The sequence below is a fragment of the Pipra filicauda genome, unplaced genomic scaffold (genome assembly GCF_003945595.2).
Source record: "Pipra filicauda isolate LSUMZ 115617 unplaced genomic scaffold, ASM394559v2 scaffold747_size112721_pilon, whole genome shotgun sequence".
NCBI classification, from domain to species: domain Eukaryota; kingdom Metazoa; phylum Chordata; class Aves; order Passeriformes; family Pipridae; genus Pipra; species Pipra filicauda.
This window is the reverse complement of record NW_024104917.1, coordinates 94,273-112,689: the sequence shown is the minus strand read 5'-3', so window position 1 is coordinate 112,689 and position 18,417 is coordinate 94,273. Positions and strand designations below refer to the sequence as shown.

The following is an 18,417-nucleotide window of genomic DNA, read 5'->3' as shown; positions in this document are numbered from 1 at the left end:
TCCCCTCTTCCTCCCAGCATGTCACCAACCCATCCCAAATGCAATGGAGGGCTGAGGTTTTCTTTGTTTCATTCCCAGACCTGGGAATGGAACCAAGACGTGCCCCTTTCCCAAGGGGCAATGCTGGCACAGTCCCAGGGGCAGCTGGGCAGGAGACACTGGTGAGGGGCTCCCTGTGGGCACTGGGACACGGTGGATGGTTGGAGTGACATCCCATTCCAGGGTGGGATGTGCCTTTGTGCCATCCCCACCGCCCAAACAGGCATCCAGGCCATTCTGCACCCATCCTCTTGGATCCAGGTGTGTTTTGGGATTGGTGATGTGCCTCCACCCAGCGCCCCAGGGCCACCACCACCATCCTGCCCCAATGTCCCAATGCCCCCTGCTCCCCACAGGCACAGGAACATTCCAGGAGCAGGGGTGGTCCCTGGTGGTGCAAAGGTCAGTCTGGCCCTGGCAGCAGCCCCCAGCAGGACCCTGGCCCACGGTGGCAGCCGGGAGCAGCAGCTCCATCCCCGCGTGGCACCGACGGCGGTGGGGGGGGGAGGAGGAGGAGGAGGAGGAGGAGGAGGAGGAGGCGGAGGAGCGGGCGGAGGAGGGGCGAGGAGCGAGGAGGAGGAGGAGGAGGAGGAGGAGGAGGAGATGTGACTCAGAGGGGCAGCGGCCAGCCCAGCCCAGCCCCACCAAGAGATGCTGCTGCCCAGAGGCCTCACTCCTGCAGGTCGCTCCTGGGACAATGTGCCAAAGGCCCTGCCAGCCCCAAAGCTGAGGACACGGGCAGTGGAGCCCCTGGTGGTGCCGGGACCCCGCTGGAGACCCCCCGGCTGTGCCTTCCCCCAGCGAGTTTCCAAACCTTCCTCCCCAAGGAAAGGTGGCACACGGCGGGGACAGGGATGGCTGGCACATGGCACTGTGTCCCTGAGCCCACCAGTGCCCATCCCCAGGTCGGGAACTGTCCTTGGCTGAGGGCACAGGGCAGGGGAAAGCCGGGATCACCCCCGGCCTCTGGGATCCCCCCACAGCCTGTGCCCACCAACGTCAGCCCCTTATCAGCCCCTCCTGCACCCCAAGGGGACATGGTGGCTCTACACGGTGGCTCTATCTGTGACAGCAGGCAGGGACTGGGGCACAGGGACATGGGGGAGGCGAGTGACACCCCGGTGGGGACACCGATAGCACAGGCGGGCACGAACCCACCCAAAAACCCCGAGAGGACTCACGGTGCCCAGAGCACGTTGCCACAAGGGCCTTGGCTGTTTGGAAACCCCTCATCCCTCTGGAGCCCCCCCCCGGCTGCCCAAATTGCCACGCCATGGGGGCCCAGGGCTTGAGGCACCACGGATGTCTGTTTGTCTGTCCCAGTCACTCCCTGGACGGAGGCAGTGGGGGTGACAGGGCTGGGGTAAAGTCCACGGTGCCCATCGCTGTCCCCCCGCCAGCTCCTGCAAACGGCACCGGTGTCACAGCCAGGCCTGGCCCGGGGTTCTGTGTCCCAGGGGCTGGGGGGGCCGAAAACAAGAGGCTGAGACAGGTCCCCCGGGAGGGGAAGCTCTGGAGCGTGGCAGGGGAGGGACAGGCACGTCTGGACTCTGCCCCCAACCTCTGCACTTCACCTTTGCAACTGGTCCATGGAGCACGGCTGGATGCAGCCACCCTGCACTGGAAGCAGCCCCTCCCTGCCTCAGTTTCCCCACAGCAGGACAAGGCTGGAGCGAGGAGCTGGCTGTCAGGAAGGGGAATTAATGGAATTAACTCATGTGGGTCACACACAGCTGATGAAGCACGTGGGAGGGAGGGCCATGCACTGGGCTGGGGGCCTGTGGCATCCCCGAGTGCCACAGCTGCACCCATAACACCCTTCCCACGGCTCTCCTCAGCCCTGGGGCCATCGCTGGGCCCAGTCCCAGCACCATGCTGGGCACTGGGCATTGGGCAGCAAACTACCCAGAGTCTGCTCCAAACTACCCGGAGTCTGCTCCAAACTACCCAGAGTCTGCTCCAAACTACCCAGAGTCTGCTCCAAAGGGTCCGGCTGGCAGGATCCTGACCCCACCACACACCCAGCCACGGGAACAGGAGGTGTTGGGGGGGGCAAAATGCCAGGGTGCCAACCCCTGGGCTGGTGCTCTGCCCCTTGCTGTGCTCCCACACTGTCCCAAAGGGCTGTGCAGAGGAAGGGCTGCACATCCAGCATGGACGGGAAGCATCAAAGGGCAGGTGGAAGTGAGAGTCCTGCATCAAGGAACCCGTGGAGATGGGATGAGGGGAGGAGGGAGCCAGGGGCCCTCTTCCAGGTGCCGGTGACTCATCTCCCTGCTCTTGTGCCTCAGTTTCCCCCATTTAACGCTGCCTCTCTCAGGGAGAGGTTTCCACTGGAGGCGGGGGCTGAGCTGCTGGTGTTGGGAGACCATCCCCAGGGAATGGGCCAGGGGAATAACCCCCCTCCTTGCAGCGCCACCGGCTCTCCCCTCCATTTCTTCCCCGGCCGTATCTCTCTGCTCCAGCCACACCTGGTTGGAAACAAATATCCCAGCCAACGCCACGCGTGGCCGGGTAACGTTTCATCACAGCACCTCATTAGTCACGGGCAAACCCTGCCTGCTTCACCCGGGCCGATTAGTCACCGGGGGAGGGCTGTGCCCCCCAAATCCCCCTCGACGCAACCAGCACCCCCAGGGCTCAGCGAGGGCTGCCCAGGAGGGGGAAAACCTGCTCCCTGCCTGCCTGAGCAGCTCCTGCCATGATGGTGGGCAGGGAAACCAGTCTCTGGGTGCAGAGTGGGGCATAAAACCCGAGTGGCCCCAGGCACATCGCAGGTCCCCGGGAGCTCAGCCCCGACCCGGCGTCACCCCCGGCAGGGGCATCTGTCAGAGGGGCTTTTTGGGGGCCGGGGCCGAACCCCGCGGGGATGGGATGGGTGGAGGAGGATGATGAGGCAGCAGGTCTGTGCTGGGGGCCCAGGGGAGCATCGCTCTTCCCCCCGGGAAGAGAAGCTGTGGTGGAAAAGCAGGCGGTGGTGGAAAAGCAGGCGGTGGTGGAAGCAGGCGGTGGTGGAAGCAGGCGCCGGGCTCCCAGGGATCCCTCTGGCTCCTCCTCGCAAAGCCGCTTTCAAATGCGCGTTGGGAGGCCAGTGCCAAATCCGAACGGCTCCCAACCCCCTCCCGGCCTCCCCGCCAGAACCCGACAAACCAAACAAAAGTTATTCAAACCCGGGAGGGGAAGGAGGAGGGGATGGGGGGGACAGGGGGGATCCTCGGCCTTTTAAAACCCACCGCACCGTTCCTCCCCTTTTCCGCTCAATTTGGGGTTTCCAGGCGGCCCCAGCGCCCTTTGCAGCAAGGCCGGGAGGGGAGGCGAGGGAGAGGGGGGGAAACACTCCAAGGAAATTTTAAACTGCATCATCAACCGCTTAAAAATAAACCAGCGCCGTGTCGTGTAGCCAGAGCTCCCCACGGCCCCCGGCCGAGGACTCAGCCCCCGACGGCTCCGGGCGAGTGCGGCCGAGGGGCTTCATCCCGAGGAGGGGTGCTGGGCTCATGGCACTGACACCCCCCCAGGCCCCGAGGGGCTCAGGGACCCCCACATCTGCACAGCGCCCACGGCCGTGGCCCCGGTGGGAGCCGGGGGGACCGCGGTGGGGACACTGGTGGGGACACTGGTGGGCACAGTGGCGGGGACAGCGGCGGGGGCCGCACGCGGCAGGGCCGGCACATGGTGGGTCCTCGACGTCCCCTCCCCCTTTCCCGTCCTAAGTCCTCAGTAATTATATCGATTTTCCAAAGCCAAACTCCCGGCGAGCGCTGGCACCTTCTCTGGCACCCGTGGCGAGAGGTAAGGCCACGCTGAGCCGGGGGCACACGGTCGGGGACCTGCGGCCAGGCCAGGCCGGGGGGGGGGTTTGGCTGAGCCCCGTCCCCCCCGTCCCCAATCCCGGTCTGCCCCAAATCAGCGGCGAAGCAGAACGGGAGCGACCCGTCCCCTCCCCGGGGTCTCGCAATGGAGCGGGAAGGGGGTCGTGGTGCGGCCCCCACGTGGAAAAGAGACCTCCCGGTACCAGGGGGTCACCCCGGGGGGGTCGCCCCGGGCTGGCCCAGCGTCGTGTCCCGGTGCACGATGCGGTCCCGGTCACCGACCGGCCCCGGGTGGGGGTGTCCCCGCTCCCACGCGGTGGCAGAAGCCACGCGGTCCCCACCCCTGACCCCCCCCGGGAGGGAAATGAATAAACAGCACAAAAGGGGCCCGGGGGGGAGCCCGGGACATTGTTTCCAACACATTAAATCCCTCCAAACCCAACGAAATGACCCGAAAGCGCCTCCCCAAACCCTCTGTACCGAGTAACCCCCGAGCCCGCCGGGCCCGGCCTTACATAAGGTGCCGGTAAAGTTGGATCCCCCGGTGGAAGCGGGGGCTGGGGAGGTGAAGCCTGACCCCAATGTGGGGCCCCCCCCTCTCCCGCCGTTACACGGGGGGAGCCTGACCCCGGTGCGCTCCCCCCCCGCCCCGGGGCACCGCGGCCGCCCGCGTTATGCAACGGGGAGCACCGAGGGGAGCACCGGGGGGGCTCCGGTGTGTCCCATCTCCCCCCCTCCCCCGTCCCCGGCTCCTTACCCTGGCAGGCCAGTGCGGGTAACCCTTCATCTTGGCGAAGACCAGGTCCCCGCATTTGTATTCCTTCTGCCGGTTGGACCGGGACATCTTGGCTGGCGGCTCCTCCCGGGACCGGGGGGGCGGGTGGGCGGGGGGGGGGGAGGGGGGGGAGGGGGTTGGGGTTGAAGTTTGGGAGGCAAAACCCGGCGAGGGCAGGGATTAGCCAACAAAAATAAAAAAAGAATAAAAAAAAAAAAGAAAAAAACCTCCTAATACCGGGGTGTGGGGGGAGGAGGCTGGGGGGGGGGGGGGGAAGGCGGGGAGGCAGCGGCTGCTCTGCCCCCCCCGGCGCGGAGCCCGGGCGGGGGGCGGCGGCGGCCCCGGGGTCAGCGGCGGCGCGGCGCGGCGGCGGAGGGCCCGAGCCCCATGCGGTTGTTTGTGTTTGAAATTCAATTGCTCCCTCCCTCCGCCGCCACCCTCCCCCCCCTTTCCCTCTTCCCTTCCTCCTCCTCCTCCTCCTCCTCCTCCTCCTCCTCCCGGTGGATGCGCTCGGAGGTTCGTGCAGCGCTGCCTTGGGCGCGCAACACCCACCGCCCGCCCCCGGGGCCGCGTGTGCGAGGGGCGGGAACCCGGCCCCGAAAACACCCGAGAGCCGCCGGGAATGTCCCTCGGCCGCGGGTGGCACTGGGGGCCGGGGATGCTTCCAGGCCGGGGGGGTCACGAGGAGCGGGGACACGGCCCGGGGGGCACCCGGAGGGGACGCCCCGGCCGCGGGCGGGCCGTGGAAATGGAGGGGTCTGGCGTAAAATCGGTGTAAACCCGTGCAAAATCAATGCGAACAGCGCAAAAGCAATGTGAAACAGCGCAAAAGCAATGTGAAACAGCGCAAAAGCAATGTGAAACAGTGCAAAATCAATGCGAACAGTGCAAAAGCAATGTGAAACAGCGCAAAATTAATGTGAAACAGCGCGAAATTGGTATAAACCCCTGCAAAAACTGGTGTGAAACCCCTGCAAAAACTGGTGTAAAACCGTGCAAAATCTATGTAAACCCGGTGTGAAACGGTGCAAAACTGGTGTAAACCTGTGTAAAATCAATGGAAAACAGTGCAAAATTGGTAGAAACTCGTGCAAAAACTGGTGTAAAACCGTGCAAAATCTATGTAAAACTGGTGTGAAACGGTGCAAAACTGGTGTGAAACGGTGCTAAACTGGTGCAAATCTGTGTAAAATCAATGAAAAACTACAAAATCGGTATAAACCCCTGCAAAAACTGGTGTGAAACCGTGCAAAATCTATGTAAATCCAGTGTGAAACAGTGCAAAACTGGTGTGAACCTGTGTAAAATCAATGGAAAACAGTGCAAAATTGGTAGAAACTCGTGCAAAAACTGGTGTAAACCCGTGCAAAATCAATATAAAGCAGTGCAAACCTGGTGTAAAACTGGTGTAAAACAGTGCAAAACTGGTAGAAACTCGTGCAAAAACTGGTGTAAACCCGTGCAAAATCTATGTAAAACAGTGCAAAATTGGTGTAAACCCATGCAAAATCAGTGTTAAATACTGCAAAATAGTGCAAAATCATGTTGAACAGTGCAAAACTGGTGTAAATTAATATAAAACTGATGTAAAATCATAAAACAGTGAAAAACTGGTGTAAAACAGTGCAAAACCAGCGCAAACCTGGTGTAAAATTACTTAAAACAGTGCAAAATTGGTGTAAAATTGCAAAAAACTGGTGTAAACCCATGTAAAACCTGTGCAAAACTGGTTCGCAACAGTGCAAAATGACACAAAACTGGTGTAAAACAGCACAAAACCAGTGTGAAACCATGTAAATCTGCAGAAACAGTGTAAAACTGTGCAAAACCAGTGTAAGAGTGCAAACCCAGTGTAAAACATCAAAACAACAGTGCAAAACCATGTAAAACAGTGCAAAACTGGCATAAACCACTACAAAGCAGGTGTAAAATCATGTAAAACAGTGAAAAACTGGTGTAAAACAATGGAAAGTCATGTAAAACAGTGTAAAAGTGGTGTAAAACTGGTGCAAAATAGTGCAAAAGCAGTGTAAAGAGTACAAAACTGGTGTAAACCCACATTTAACTGGTGCAAAACTGGTGTAAGACCACGTAAACCAGTGCAAAACTGGTCTAAACCCACGTATAACAGTGCAAAACTCTTATAAAACACTGCAAAACCAGTGTAAACCCAGTGGCCAACCTTTAAAAAAAGAGGAGAAAATCAAGGATTGGGAGCATTTGGTGCCCCCCCAGGGCCCCCAGGTGTTTTTCCTTAGAAACCCCCTGTTCTGCAGTGGTGTTGGGAGATCCCAGGATTGCTCAGGCTGCATGGAATTAAGTGTGTAGGGAAATCTCTGGGTGCTGGGGGTTTGGGGTCCCATCCAGTCTCGGTTATGGGGTGACAGTCACCAGAGGAGGAAATAAATTGTCACCTTGGTCCCAGTGTCAGACCAAGCCCAGGCACTGGTGTCCCTGTCAGGGTGAGGGGCTGCAGGCCAGGCCCCTCCTGCAACCAAACACCTGGGATTAAATTAAACACAGATTAAGCCCTTTCCAAGACCAGAACCTCCACCCCGACCTGGCAGTCAGGGTTCCAGGGCTGGGCTCCTTTCCTTCCATCCCTGTGTGCTTTCCTTGGCTTCATTTCTCCTAACGAGCTGCAAAAGTAACACAAATAAATAATCCTCGGGGTCACAGCTGACAGCAGGATCCTGAGACCAGGCCTGAGGAATCTCCACCTTCAACAGAAAAATGGACAAATGCCGAGGGAAACAAGGATTCCTCCCTCCTTCTGCGCAGCAGGAGCTGGACCTTGTTTAAACTGGGTCCCTCCTCTCCCCAACAGGGTCCTTGTTGATTTTCCTTGGCAGAGGACGAGGGTGGCCTCACATCACAGCTCGGGGTGGTGGAACCACTCTGTGCTTCTCGAGGAATTGCCTCTTTCCCTTTCCTAAATCCTAAAAATTCACAAATCTAGGGGCTTAGGAAGGAGTGGGGAAAAAAAATCCACTGGGGAGATTCCAACTCATCCTTAGGATGGCAGGAGTGTTGGAAACAGACGGTCTTTAAGGTCACTTCCAGCTCAAATATGACTCTATATGAGCCCAAGGGAGGTTTTGCTGGGGAAGTGGCAGCAACAGGGCATAAAAATCCCACAAAAATCCCCATCTGTGTCTCAGTTTCCATTGGATTTGGAGAGTGGGTGGGCAGAGCTGTGAAGGGAAAAGGCTTGGACACCTCCATGACACACTTTGGGGTTCAGACACCTGTGATGAGGAGTTCGCCCTACAAGTGGCCACACACGTGTCACAGCCAAGGCAACGTCTCACTGTTTCTGGTGGTCACGGAACCCACATTTCCTCCTCAGTGTCCTTGTGCTTTGCCCTCATGGGTCTTGGCCGTGTAAAGAGTGGGGGAAAACGTAACTCCTGTGTCCCAGCTCCCTGCAGCCTCCCATGCCCATCCCTCCCGCTCCCTGAGGCCTCCGTGCCTATTTTTAATACTGTATTTTTAACACTCCTCAGCCCTCCGGAGCAGGGCAGGAGGGGTGGCACAGGAGGGGTGGCACAGGGCGCACTGGCTGGATTTCACACCATTCCAAATGACAGAGGGTTCAGGACACGCTCCTCGTTTATCTCCATTTTGCTTTAATTATTTGTGCAGTGCTTCTGCAAATCGCTTCCCTGGGTGCTGGGGACCCAAATTCGAGCCCAGCTCGCTGCTTATTAAGGCCAGAACAAGCTAGAAGGAGGTCAAAGGAGTCAAACCGAAAGTCAGCGGGGCGCTGGAGGGATAAACCGGCTGCTCGGGAATCCCGGCCGGGAGCTCCCGCATCCCGCTCCAGCATCCCGCTCCAGCAGCCTCCACCGGGGCTTTGCAGGCCTGATCCTACCCCAGAATTACACCGGGATGAAAGGATGGGAGGAAGGAAGAGCCTCTCAGCCCCTCGCTGTCTGCCCCGGTGACACCGCACCGGGCGCTGGGGACACACCGGGAGCCGCAGTTTGGGGATGAACTGCGCGGCCTGGCCGGGGCGGGGCGGGCCGAGCCTTCCCGCCTCCTCATCCTCGTCCCCGTTCCCGTCTCCATCCCTGTCGCGTCTCGTCCCCCCGGGGTCTTCCCGCATCCCCCTCCTCCGGTCCCGGTCCCGGTCCCGCCCGGGGGTCCTGCCGCGTGGCATCGCGGACTACATTTCCCGTGGAGCCTCGCGGCGGGGCCACCCAGGAGGCGGGCTGGGCGCCGCGCGCGGAGCACCCCGGGAGTTGTAGTCCGGCGGCGCCGCGGCGCGAGTAGCGGGGCGCTGCCGGCAGCCATTACCGGGGAGCGCGGAGCCGCCGCCGCCGCCTCGCCGAGCTCCGCGGCTCCGCCGCCGGCACGGAGAGAGGCCGCCATGGCGGCGTAGCCTCCCCTCAGCCCGTCCCTTCCTCCCCGCCGCGGGCGCTGAAGGCGCGGCGGCGGCGCGGCCTAGCGCGGAGGGGCGGATCCCCGGCCTCGCGTAGCGGCTGCTGCCCGCCGAGGGCCGCCCTCCCCGGGGCCATGTCCCTCGTGGCCTACGCCAGCAGCGAGGAGGACAGCGATGCAGAAGAGCCCGCGGCCGAGGAGGAGGAAGCTCCCGCTTCCCCTCCGGCCGCAGAAGAGCAGCCCCCGGCCCGGGGGGGGCTTTTCGCCGCGCTGCCCCCGCCCAGAGCCCCCGCGGTGCCCCCGCCGTTCCTCATGGGCCCCCCGCCCGCCGTGAGGGGCTTCGCCAGCGCCGCGCCGGGCCAGGCCGGGGCTGAGAGCCCCCCCGAGCCGGCCGACAGCGGGGACGGGGCCGCGGAGCCCCCCAGGCCGAGGGGCCTCCTCCTGCCGCCCCCCAGGAACGCGGCGGCCGCCGCCTCCCCCCCCGGCCCGGCCGCCCCCGGCGCGGGTTTGGGCCTCCCCAAGCCAAAGAAGAGGACGGAGCCGGTGCGGATCGCGGCGCCCGAGTTGCAGAAGGGAGATGTGAGTATGGAGCGAACCCCCGCCGCTCGAGCCCTTCGGGGGTCAAACCTCCCTCCCCCGCCGCGGGTCTCCTTCCCTCGCTCTCTCCCACCGTAACACACCGAGATCTATTGTTGTGGCATCCACGGGGAAGGTTGTCCTGGCTGCCTGCCCTAATCCTAAAGCGCTTTGCAGAATTAAACTGATATAGAAACCTTATTTATAATCATAATGCAGCAAAACCCAGATTATCTGCACCCTTCTTTACTTCTGGAGTTAACGAGTTGATGGTGTGGAGCTGCAGGGCCTCGTAGCCCCAAAAAGTCTCTCTTGCCTCCTATGCAGTTGATAGATTTTCCTGTCAATTTATTGGTTATTTATCTAAAGGCATCAGGCAACTTCTAGACTTTTAGATGACCATTTCCTTCTCAGCTTGTGTTTTTTTGGTGTTTACGGTGCCCTGTGCCTTACGGGGCTCCTGAATCCAGACAGTGAGAGCAGGGAAAGGCAGTTCCCCGCCCACCTGTTTTTTGACTCAGGGTTCCCATTGATCAGGTTCCATCCTCTCCCTTTCTGCTCATTCCCTCTGGGACAGCACTGTCATAGAAGCCTGAAATGGTTTGAGTTGGAAGGGACCTTAAAATTCATCCGGTTCCACCCTCTGCCCTGGGCAGGGACACCTTCCATTAGACCAGGTTGCCCAGAGCCTCATCCGACCTGGGAGCACACTTCCAGGGATGGGGCAGCCACAGCTTCTCTGGGCAACCTGTGCCAGGGCCTCACCACCCTGGCAGCCAAGAATTTCTTCCCAATATCCCAGTCTAAACCAGCGCATGGAATCCTGAAGTGGTTTAGGTTGGAAGGGACCTTAAAGCTCATCCCATCCCACCGGCTGCCACGGGCAGGGCCACCTTCCACTAGCCCAGGTTGCCCAGAGTCCCATCCAACCTCACACAGAGGTGACGGTGGCGTCGCTGGTTCTGGTGTGACGGGAGCACCTGTGGCTGTAGGAGGAGCTGAACTGGAAGCTTGGAGTCATTTCCCTGGGGATAGGTGCCTTGAGGAAGAGGTTTGACTTTGCATTTATAAACAACGTCCACTAATAGTGGTCTGGCAGAACCTTGGGGGAGCCCAGATAAAATCAGCATTGTTGCTTTGCTGGGAGAGTCTGCGGGGTCACAGGGAGAGGGGGGAGGACACGGGCTCCCCAGCCTTCCCTGAACCACACTCTGCTCCCAGTAACCATCCCAGTCTGGCAAATTCCAGAGCCAGAGCTCCGTGTGCCGTGGCTGCCAGAGGGACACCGGACAGTGGGACACAGAGCTCAGCCCCTGGGGCAGATGGATGAGGGATGTACCGGTCCCTCATACCCACTTCTTGCTTACTCACCTCCTTGCAGCTCTGTGGTGTGATTCCAGGCAGCTGGAATGAACAGGGATTTGTTCTTCCTGTACTCCATGCTCCGGTGTGTGGGCTCTGACCACAAATCCCACAGGTCATTGATGTCAAATGAGTGAATGAACATTGAAGGGACAAAACTGGAGCTTGGGATTCCTAGAAGTCCCTGAGCCTGTGACTAACATCCCTCTTTCTCCTTAAAATCCCTCCCATCCCTGTAGTTCATCCCATGGAGATGCTCCAGGGCGGCTGCAGTGTCTCCTCTCTCCCAAACCAACACATGGGTTTATGGTCTCTCCTGACTCCTTTTATTTATACACATTCCTTGTCTTTCCCTGGTTTATGATTTAGGGATAAACTGGTACAAGCCCTTGATTCCTGTCGCCTCTTCCAAGTCCTCTGCGAAGCCATGAAGGCATAAAGATACTGAGGGCCTTTTCTGATGCCAACCAGGCTTTTCACTCAGATTTTAACTGGATATTTAACAGTTCCAATGTTATTGGGAATAATTCCCTGTGTCCCTGCAGTGAATTTTACACCCTTTGTGTGATTTGTGCTTCAGTAATTCCATTGTTGTCTGTCCCTCTGAAGGAGAGCCCTGACCTGCTGCTGTGCCCCTGGAGTTCTTCCCTTGGATTTATTTTCCTGGGATTTATTAATAGTACCTTTTTAGTTTAGTATCTCAGGTTTTGCTGAGCTCTGGTTTTCTCTCTCAGTCAGATTCAGAGGAAGATGAACCAGCAAAGAAGAAAAATACTCTTCAGGTAAATACCGAGGGCACTCAATTGAACAAGTGTTTGACTGTGACCAGTCTTGGCCTTCCACTCATGTGAATCAGCCACTCTGATCAGCTCATGGCTTTGGGGATATTCCTGAAATCCGGTGGGGTGTCAAGTCCCTTTTTTGGGCAATTTAAATCTTGGAGAAAGAGGCAGCAATTTGGGAATTGGACAGAGGCTTGCCAGTTTCCCTTCAAAGCGCCCCTGGCCTTTTGTGCAGCCAAGTGTTGGGAAACCCAGGAGTGTTGTAAGAATTGGGGGGGATAATTAGCAGATAATCAGGAAAAGTAAATAGTCTCACTCTTTTCTCTTATTCCTGTGATCCACTTGTCCCACACGGATCTCCCCAGGGACGCGGCGAGGGCTCCGGCTTGTCCGCTCTGCTTCCTCAGCCCAAAAATCTGACAGTGAAAGAGACCAACCGGTTACTCCTGCCCTACGCCTTCTCCAGGAAGGCAGGAGAGAACTCCGACTCCAAGCCCGCCAAGGCCCCGACCTCTTCCTCCTCCAAAGCCAAACCCGCGTCCAAGCCGGCCGTGCCCACCACTCCGTCCCCGTCGGCCATCAAAGCCGCGGCCAAGAGCGCGGCGCTGCAGGTAACCAAGCAGATCACGCAGGAGGAGGAGGACAGCGACGAGGAGCTGGAGCCAGAGAACTACTTCTCCTTGTCCGACAGGAGCGAGCCCAGCGCCGCGGCCGCCGAGCCCTACCTGTACCCCGGCACGGTGGGCGCGGAGGACCCACCGCCCGGCACAGAGCCGGAGCCCCAGTTCCAGGACGCGGCCGCCAACGCCCCTCTGGAGTTCAAGACGGGCGCGGGCTCGAGCGGGGCTCAGCACAGCTGGGCACCCAAACCCGGCGAGGACTACGGCAGCCACCCCTACGGCCAGTTCCCCCCTGCCTACGGCGAGCCCGGCGGCTACTACCAGGTGGGTGCGCTGGCTGCAGGTGAGGGAGGGGCTCGGGGCACAACTGGGGTGAGGGGCTTGAGTTACGTACTGGGGCAGCTGCTCCTGGGAGTCCAGCCCATGAGAGATACATGGGACATGGAGCAGGGAATCCAAACCTCTGTGACCTGGCCAGTACATGGAGCAGGGAATCCAAACCTCTGTGACCTGGCCAGTACATGGAGCAGGGAATCCAAACCTCTGTGACCTGGCCAGTACATGGAACAGGGAATGAAACCTCTGTGACCTGGCCAGTACATGGAGCAGGGAATGAAACCTCTGTGACCTGGTCAGTACTTGGAGCAGGGAATGCAACCTCTGTGACCTGGCCAGTACATGGAACAGGGAATACAACCTCTGTGACCTGGCCAGTACATGGAACAGGGAATCCAAACCTCTGTGACCTGGCCAGTACATGGAGCAGGGAATCCAAACCTCTGTGACCTGGCCAGTACATGGAGCAGGGAATCCAAACCTCTGTGACCTGGCCAGTACATGGAGCAGGGAATCCAAACCTCTGTGACCTGGCCAGTACATGGAACAGGGAATGAAACCTCTGTGACCTGGCCAGTACATGGAGCAGGGAATGAAACCTCTGTGACCTGGCCAGTACTTGGAGCAGGGAATGCACCCATGTGAGCTGGGTGAGACACAGAGTAGCAATCCAACCCATGTGAACTACCTGGGACACAGAGCAGGGAATCCAGCCTAGCTGGGAGGTGGAGTAAGAGACACGGAGCAGGGAAATCAACCCATGTGCGTGGCCAGGACAGAGCGGGGAATCCAGCCCATGTGAGCTACGTGGGACATGGACTAGGGAATCCAGCCCATGTGAGCTGGCTGGGATATGGAGTAGGGAATCCAACCTTTGAGAACTGACCAGGACACGGAGCAGGAAATTCTATCTTTTGTGAGCTGGCCAGAACACAGAGCAGGGAACCACACCACTGGACACAAGGGGGGTTCCTGTGGCACAAGAGCTGCAGATGTTCTTTGCTGGACAGATGTTGGACAGCTGTATTCCTGTGAAAATGCCCCTGGTGTGAGAGTGCAGAGTTGGGGCTCACCAGAGCTGGTGTTTGAGCCCACATTGTTTCTAGAAATTCATAAAATCACAGACTGGTTTGGGTCCACAGGAACCTTAAAGCCCATCTCGTTCCACCCCCTGCTATGGGCAGGGACACCTTCCTCTATCCCAGGTTGCTCCAAACCCTGTCCAGCCTGGCCTTGGACACTTCCAGGGATGGGGTAGCCACAGCTTCTCTGGGCAACCTGTGCCAGGGTGTCACCACCCTCACAGGGGAGAATTTCTTCCCATATCCTATCTAACCCTGCCCCCTGGCAGTAGGAAACCATTCCCCAACGTCCTGTCACTCCAGGCTGTTGTGAAAAGCCCCTCAAAGCATTTGTTGGTTTGTACCTCTGATGAAATCCCTCGGGGTGAAAAAGCAGCAGCCCACGGGCAGGATCCCTCCTGCTTCACTCTCGTGACCAACTGGCTTCCCTTTCCCTGCCAGGATTACTACAGCAGCGGGTACTACCCGGAGGTGGAACCAGCCCAGGCACCGCCGCAGGAGACGAGCACCGACTCCTCCTTCATCGACGACGAAGCGGTTGGCACTTTGTCTGTCCTGCTGTGGAATTTGGCTTTGAGCTCTCCCAGAACACAGGACCCACTTGGCAGCCACGGTCCTGCCCCCGCAGCACGTCCTGTGCTTCCCCTGGGATGGGCCGGGTGGTTGTTCCATGGGGTTTCGAGCTGGGGTGTGGACATGTGAGTCCTTCCCACAGTCTGCTGAGCTCCTGCTCCAGCCAGGTCTGCAGGCTTGATGAGAACAGAATTAATTGTTGGGGTTGGAAAAGCCTTCCAAGATCATGGAGTCCAGCTGTTCCCCCGGCACTGCCAAGGCCACCAGTAAACCCCGTCCTGATGTGCCACATCCACACAGCTGTTAGATTCCTCCAGGGACGGTGACTCTACCACTGCCCTGGGCAGCTTGTGCCAGGGCTGGACGACCCTTTGGGTGTAGGAATTTTCCCTATATCCAACCTGAACCTCCCCTGGCACAACTTGAGGCCGTTTTCTCTCATCCTGTCCCTTGTTCCCTGGGAGCAGAGCCCGACCCCCATGTGGCTCCACCCTCCTGTCAAGGAGTTGTAGAGAGCCAGAGGGTCCCTCCTGAATCTCCTTTTCTCCAAGATGAGCCCTCTCAACTCCCTCAGTCACTCCTCAGAAGTTCCCCAGACCCTTCCTGTGCTCCAGACCCTTCCCCACCTCCATTCCCTTCTCTGGACACACTCCAGGCCTTCAACATTTTTCTTGTCATGAGGGGCCCAAAACTGACCCAAGGACTCAAGGTGGAGCCTCATCAGTGCCCAGCATGGGGACAGTCACTGCCCATGGCCATGTGGCCACAGAATGGCTGGTACAGGCCAGGTGCCTCCCTGGCTCTTAAAACAAGACACTCAGGACTCCAGGGGTCTCCTGAGCAAGGCTGGAAGCAGGAATAAATGGCTGTTTTCAGCATAGGAAAATGATAACCTTCATGCTAAGTAGCTTTAGATACTCTGATCTACAGCAAAGCAGAAATCTCCTAAAGATAAAAATCCTGTCTGGAAAACTGTTGCTGTGCCTTGTCCCTCACTGGAAGGAGCAGGGGCTCAGCCCCTCGGCCTTGTGTCAGGGTGTGATGGGTGGGTGTAATTCCAGCTGTTCTGTTCTTCCTTCAGTTCAAGCGTCTGCAAGGCAAGCGGAATCGGGGGAGGGAGGAGATCAACTTTGTGGATATCAAAGGTGATGACCAGCTGAGCGGGGCCCAGCAGTGGCTGACCAAGTCCCTGACGGAGGAGAAGACCATGAAGTCCTTCAGCAAGGTGGGGTGGAGGGCAGGGGTTGGCTGGGGTTGGGACCTCAGATCCCAAATCAGCCCCAGCTGGAGCTGTGTTGGATGCTGGGCGGTCACCAGGGTGGGGACAAGGGACCCTGGTAAATGATGACGTATGAGAGATCAGGAGAGCTCAGAGCATGGTGTGTGGGTGGTGAGGACCAGCCAGGAACTGCTTCAGATGAAGAAATCTGCCATTTAATAGGGAACAAATGGTGCCTGGGATGGCTGCGTGCAGGCCCTGGCCTTGGTCTGCTGTCCAGCAGTGTCTCTCCAGGCTGAACACTTCACCTCCTTTTGCTTTCCAGAAAAAAGGAGATCAGCCCACGGGACAGCAAAGGAGAAAACACCAGATCACATACCTGATCCATCAGGTGAGTGGCTTCCCCTGGTGTGGGAGCCAATCCAGGTGGAATTTCAAGGCTTGGCAGCACAAGGCCAGAGTGGTGGAGCTGCTGTTCCAGCAGCTGGGGACCAGGGGATGTCCCTGGGAATACTCTGTGCCCTGGGTGACCCACAGTGGGACCAGACCAGGGGCTGTCTCAGCCCTGGGTGAGATGTGCCATGGCTCCAGTGGGGCCAGAGGTGGGTCCTGGCCCTGAGGGGGTCCCAGCCCTGAGTTTTCAGCTTTGCTTCACCCTTCCCATGTGTGTCCCGAGGCTCTGGGATCCCATCCATATTCCACCCCGGGGTTGTCGAGCAGCTGCTGAGCCCATCCCACAAGAGAAGCTGCATTTCAGCATGAATGAAATGCCCGTGCAGCCCAGTTAATCCAGGCCTCTGTCAGGATGATTGTGTGAACTCCTGTAACGAGGCTTCTGGCTGAAGGGCTCTGTAATCCATGTGAGCGGGGCCGGAGGAGGCCGGAATGCTGCTGAGTCACTGAAACGCAGAGCGTAACAGCATCCTCTCCGTGTCTGCAGGCCAAGGAGAGAGAGCTGGAACTGAAAAACACATGGTCTGAAAACAAGCTCAGCAGACGGCAGACTCAAGCCAAATACGGATTCTGACACATCTGTCCCACTTTCTGGCTGGCGTCGCGCGTGACCCGCAGTGTCCGACGTCTCCCGGGAGATGAGCCGGGCCCCGCGCAGGACGGGGCTGCTCGGCGGGAGGGAGGACGCTGAGCTGCCTTGCCTGGCAGGAGGAAGGTTCACTGCAAGCCAGTCCTGATGAAACTCCACCTGTAATCCTTCCCTTCCCTCCTTGTAAACGATAACGTGGAAGGTTCTGACCAACCGAGGACGGTCCCGAGGTGCCGCAGGGAATGTGCCGGGAGCGAGGCTGGAGCTCCTGTCCCGTGGGAGCAGGGGCTGCTCCTCCTGCTGCCAGACCCTCCGGCAGAGGCTCAATAAACTCCCAATTCCCACTTTGCTCTCCTGGACTCGCTGTGCATTGAGGGTGTCGTTTTTCTTTCTAAGAGACGGTGAGTTCCAAGAGCAAGCCTGGCTTTGGATTTTTTATTTTGTCCTTATCTTTGAGACATCCTCATGGCTGCTTCCTCATGTCTGAGCCACTCCAGCTCTCCTCTCCTGCTGATGATTTTGGCATCCTGGTTTTTAAGTTGGTGTCCACAGCCTGAGCCACGCTGAGGGGACGCCCCAGTGCAGGACAGTCTGTGAGGCTCTCCTGCCTGGCACACTCAGGGCTTTGGGATACCCTGAGCCATGTGTGTATGTATATTGTCCTTCCTTTTTCCCCCTTCTTTCCTCCTCCCCCTACAGTGGTGCCCCAGGCTGTTCCCAGACTCATCAAACTGAGTGTCCCAGTGTCCTGCTGGGAGTGAGCTCGGCAGTGTTTCCTCTGGGCACACACAGAGGAGAGCTGCCAACTACATTTTTTTTTCCCCAGCTTGTTTGTATCAGTTCTGTTCCAATTAAGTGCTGACTTTATCCTCCTGGGTGGGAAGAGGAGACCATGTCCAGCCCTAACTTCTTAAAATTAAACCTTTTTTTTATTTAAGGAATTCCATCAAGGTGATGCAACTCCAAATCCTGTGCAGCCCTGCTGGCCTAATCCATGGATCCAGATCTCTGTGGCATCACTTTGTTGTTCACCAAACCGTGTGATGCTGAGGGGAGCAGAGAGCTGGTCTGGTTATTTAACTTACATTCCCACCACTCTGGGTTATACTTGTAACCACAGCTGAAACGGCCAATATTTGTTTTTCCAGTAAGAAAAACTCCCGAGAGGGGTTTTTTCTCCCATGTTGTCTGTTAAAAACAAGGAAACCCCCTATGACTGAAGTCTTTTCTTAGAACACTTTAAACTAATCTCATTTCTAGTTTAGTTCCCTGGATGTTTAGTACTTTGCAAAGCCCGTTTTGAGTATTTGAATGATCAGAATAAAGTTACTGTTGAGTAATTTATTCATATCTTGTATGTACAGCGAAATCCTCCCAGAAGAGGTTTGATAAAGGAATAAACTTTTGAATGAAGCCAACCAGCCCCATTTCCATGGCAGGGGGCTCAGCCCCTCACCCGGGGTGTTTGCTGCATGGGGCACAGCCTGTGTGTGCCCAAACTGCCCTTTATCAGGGTTTGGGGGGTGCTGGAAGGAGCTGGGAGAGGCTGGAACTCTCACGTTGCAGTAACGGCTCAGGTTTAGCACTAAGGGGAGTTCTGAGGGCTCATGCTCTGCTTTCAGCCTTTTAAGAGCAACAAAATTCAGGTTTGTGAGCAGTGACAGTGATTTTTTTTTTTTCCCAGAGATAAAACAGCTACAGCTGCCCCAGCCCTCCTTTTCCCTCTGGAAAGGAGCTTTGGCTGTCCCGGCTCCCTGCTCCCGTCGAGCTGGGCACACCAGGGCTGCTGACAGTATTGCTGTGGCTTGGTGTCATT

General features: G+C 58.0%; 1 protein-coding gene across 1 annotated transcript; it reads left to right on the top strand.

Moving 5' to 3' along the window:
• The first annotated feature begins 8,903 nt into the window (after window positions 1–8,903).
• Window positions 8,904–18,014, top strand: PRCC (proline rich mitotic checkpoint control factor). The gene is made up of 7 exons (XM_027742501.2): window positions 8,904–9,588; window positions 11,682–11,729; window positions 12,095–12,673; window positions 14,209–14,304; window positions 15,422–15,565; window positions 15,885–15,950; window positions 16,500–18,014. The coding sequence occupies exons 1-7, from the start codon at window positions 9,145–9,147 to the stop codon at window positions 16,584–16,586; spliced, it is 1,464 nt and encodes a 487-aa protein (XP_027598302.1). The 5' UTR covers window positions 8,904–9,144; the 3' UTR covers window positions 16,587–18,014.
• The last annotated feature ends 403 nt before the right edge of the window (window positions 18,015–18,417 follow it).